The 2,483-nt window shown below is 49.3% G+C and overlaps 1 protein-coding gene across 1 annotated transcript; it reads right to left on the reverse strand.

The window, feature by feature from the left end:
• Window positions 1-330: 330 nt before the first annotated feature.
• LOC116364141 (histone H4-like) lies at window positions 331-740 on the reverse strand. The gene has a single exon (XM_031817377.1). The coding sequence runs from the start codon at window positions 640-642 to the stop codon at window positions 331-333; it is 312 nt and encodes a 103-aa protein (XP_031673237.1). The 5' UTR covers window positions 643-740.
• Window positions 741-2,483: the final 1,743 nt, after the last annotated feature.

Below are 2,483 nucleotides of genomic sequence, written 5' to 3' on the forward strand. Positions count from 1 at the left end.
AGACATAAGGCACCCCTTTTTGGACTTGGTGGGGATTTCCCAGGCGTGGTGCCTTTATTTCAGGTGTCTCGTAATACGACTGTACGCAAAGCCTGCACTGAACATAGCCTCCTGTCATGAACACTCCCTCCCCGTCCACTCAGAGTGGCTCGTGGTTTAATACGACTGTACTGAACATAGCCTCCTGTCATTTAACACTCCCTCCCTGTCCACTCAAGAGTGGCTCATGGTTTCCTACAATGGATTTGGCCCTTTTGAAGCGGATGTGGGTGGCTCTTAAAAGAGCCTTTGGGTTCAAGTCGGGATGTTGACGTTCCGAAAAGAGTGCGTTTAACCGCTGAAACCGTACAGGGTGCGTCCCTGGCGTTTCAGAGCGTAGACCACGTCCATGGCCGTAACGGTCTTCCTCTTGGCGTGCTCGGTGTAGGTGACGGAGTCACGGATCACGTTCTCAAGGAACACCTTCAGGACACCGCGGGTCTCCTCGTAGATCAGGCCGGAGATACGCTTCACGCCGCCACGGCGAGCCAGACGGCGAATGGCGGGCTTGGTGATTCCCTGGATGTTATCGCGGAGAACCTTACGGTGACGCTTGGCGCCTCCTTTTCCGAGTCCCTTGCCGCCTTTACCTCTTCCAGACATCGTGTGTTCGCTAGTCTATGATATCCAAGATGGCGTAGCAGTAAGTCGTCCTGTCGTGTCGTGTCCCTGTATATTTTGTTTATATTTTGTTTATTTTTCGTTTTTTACATATTTTTCTTTTTTTACATATTTTTCGTTTTTTACATAGCTATCCCTTTAAAAACATTTTGCTAAACCTAAGCTTCCAAATACGCTGGATCTTCACAACTAGCTATCTAGCTAAACCGCAACCCCGGATGATTACCCCTGGCTAGCGTTTCCACCCACTTAGCTTGAAGCTAGCCCGGCCTGCGCTACCACCGTAGCATACTCCTGAGCTACAATACCCGGGCCCACGACCGGTCTATCGATGTCACCGCATGAAGAGGAATAAACAGACTCACCCCATCGCGACGTCCCCCAAAGGCTAACTCTCTAGCCCTCGCTATCTCCCTGCTTGCTAATTCGGCCTGCTAACTGCTAGCTTGTCCAGCTCCGGTCCGCTAACTGCTACCTTGTCTAGCCCGGGCCTACAAACTGTTAGCTTGTTAGCACAGGCCTGCTAACCGCCTGAATCGCCGCGTCCCAAACGCCCACCGGACCCATATTTACTTTCTATCTCTTTTGACTTTTAATTTGTTTATACCTTCCGGAAACCTGCCTCACCCAATGTGATACGGAATCGCTATTATTTTTTATTTATTTTTAGAACACACTCAAGAACCTCCAGAAGCTAACCAGCTAACTAGCTACAAGCTATTTAGTCATTGTTCGTTTTTTTTAACCTGGATAACACTCGCCAGTCCAGCTTCCCTTCCCCATCCACCGCTGCCCCCTGGACACTGATCTCTTGGCTACATAGCTGATGCACGCTGGACTGTCCATAAATCACGGTACTCCATTCTGCTTGTTTGTTTTATCTGTTGGCCCCGTTGCCTAGTCTACGCCATTTTACCTGCTGTTGTTGTGCTAGCTGATTAGCTGTTGTCTCACCTACTGTTTTAGCTAGCTTTCCCAATTCAACACCTGTGATTACTGTATGCCTCGCTGTATGTCTCTCTCAAATGTCAATATGCCTTGTATACTGTTGTTCAGGTTAGTTATCATTGTTTTAGTTCACAATGGAGCCCCTAGTTCCACTCTTCATACCCCTGATAACTCCTTTGTCCCACCTCCCACACATGCGGTGACCTCACCCATTACTACCAGCATGTCCAGAGATACAACCTCTCTCATCATCACCCAGTGCCTGGGCTTACCTCCGCTGTACCCGCACCCCACCATACCCCTGTCTGCGCATTATGCCCTGAATATATTCTACCATGCCCAGAAACCTGCTCCTCTTATTCTCTGTCCCCAACGCTCTAGGCGACCAGTTTTGATAGCCTTTAGCCGCACCCTCATACTACTCCTTCTCTGTTCCGCGGGTGATGTGGAGGTAAACCCAGGCCCTGCATGTCCCCAGGCACCCTCATTTGTTGACTTCTGTGTTCGAAAAAGCCTTGGTTTCATGCATGTCAACATCAGAAGCCTCCTCCCTAAGTTTGTCTTACTCACTGCTTTAGCACACTCTGCTAACCCTGATGTCCTTGCTGTGTCTGAATCCTGGCTCAGGAAGGCCACCAAAAATTCAGAGATTTCCATACTCAACTATAACATCTTCCGTCAAGATAGAACTGCCAAAGGGGGAGGAGTTGCAGTTTACTGCAGAGATGGCCTGCAAAGTAATGTCATACTTTCCAGGTCCATACCCAAACAGTTCGAACTACTAATTTTGAAAATTACTCTCTCCAGAAATAAGTCTCTCACGGTTGCCGCCTGCTACCGACCCCCCTCAGCTCCCAGCTGTGCCCTGGACACCA

This window comes from Oncorhynchus kisutch, unplaced genomic scaffold (assembly GCF_002021735.2).
Source record: "Oncorhynchus kisutch isolate 150728-3 unplaced genomic scaffold, Okis_V2 scaffold1004, whole genome shotgun sequence".
In the NCBI taxonomy this organism is placed as follows: domain Eukaryota; kingdom Metazoa; phylum Chordata; class Actinopteri; order Salmoniformes; family Salmonidae; genus Oncorhynchus; species Oncorhynchus kisutch.

Excerpts from the sequence above, each read along its gene's own strand:
- LOC116364141 (XM_031817377.1), bottom strand. The coding sequence starts at position 642 with ATGTCTGGAAGAGGTAAAGGCGGCAAGGGACTCGGAAAAGGAGGCGCC.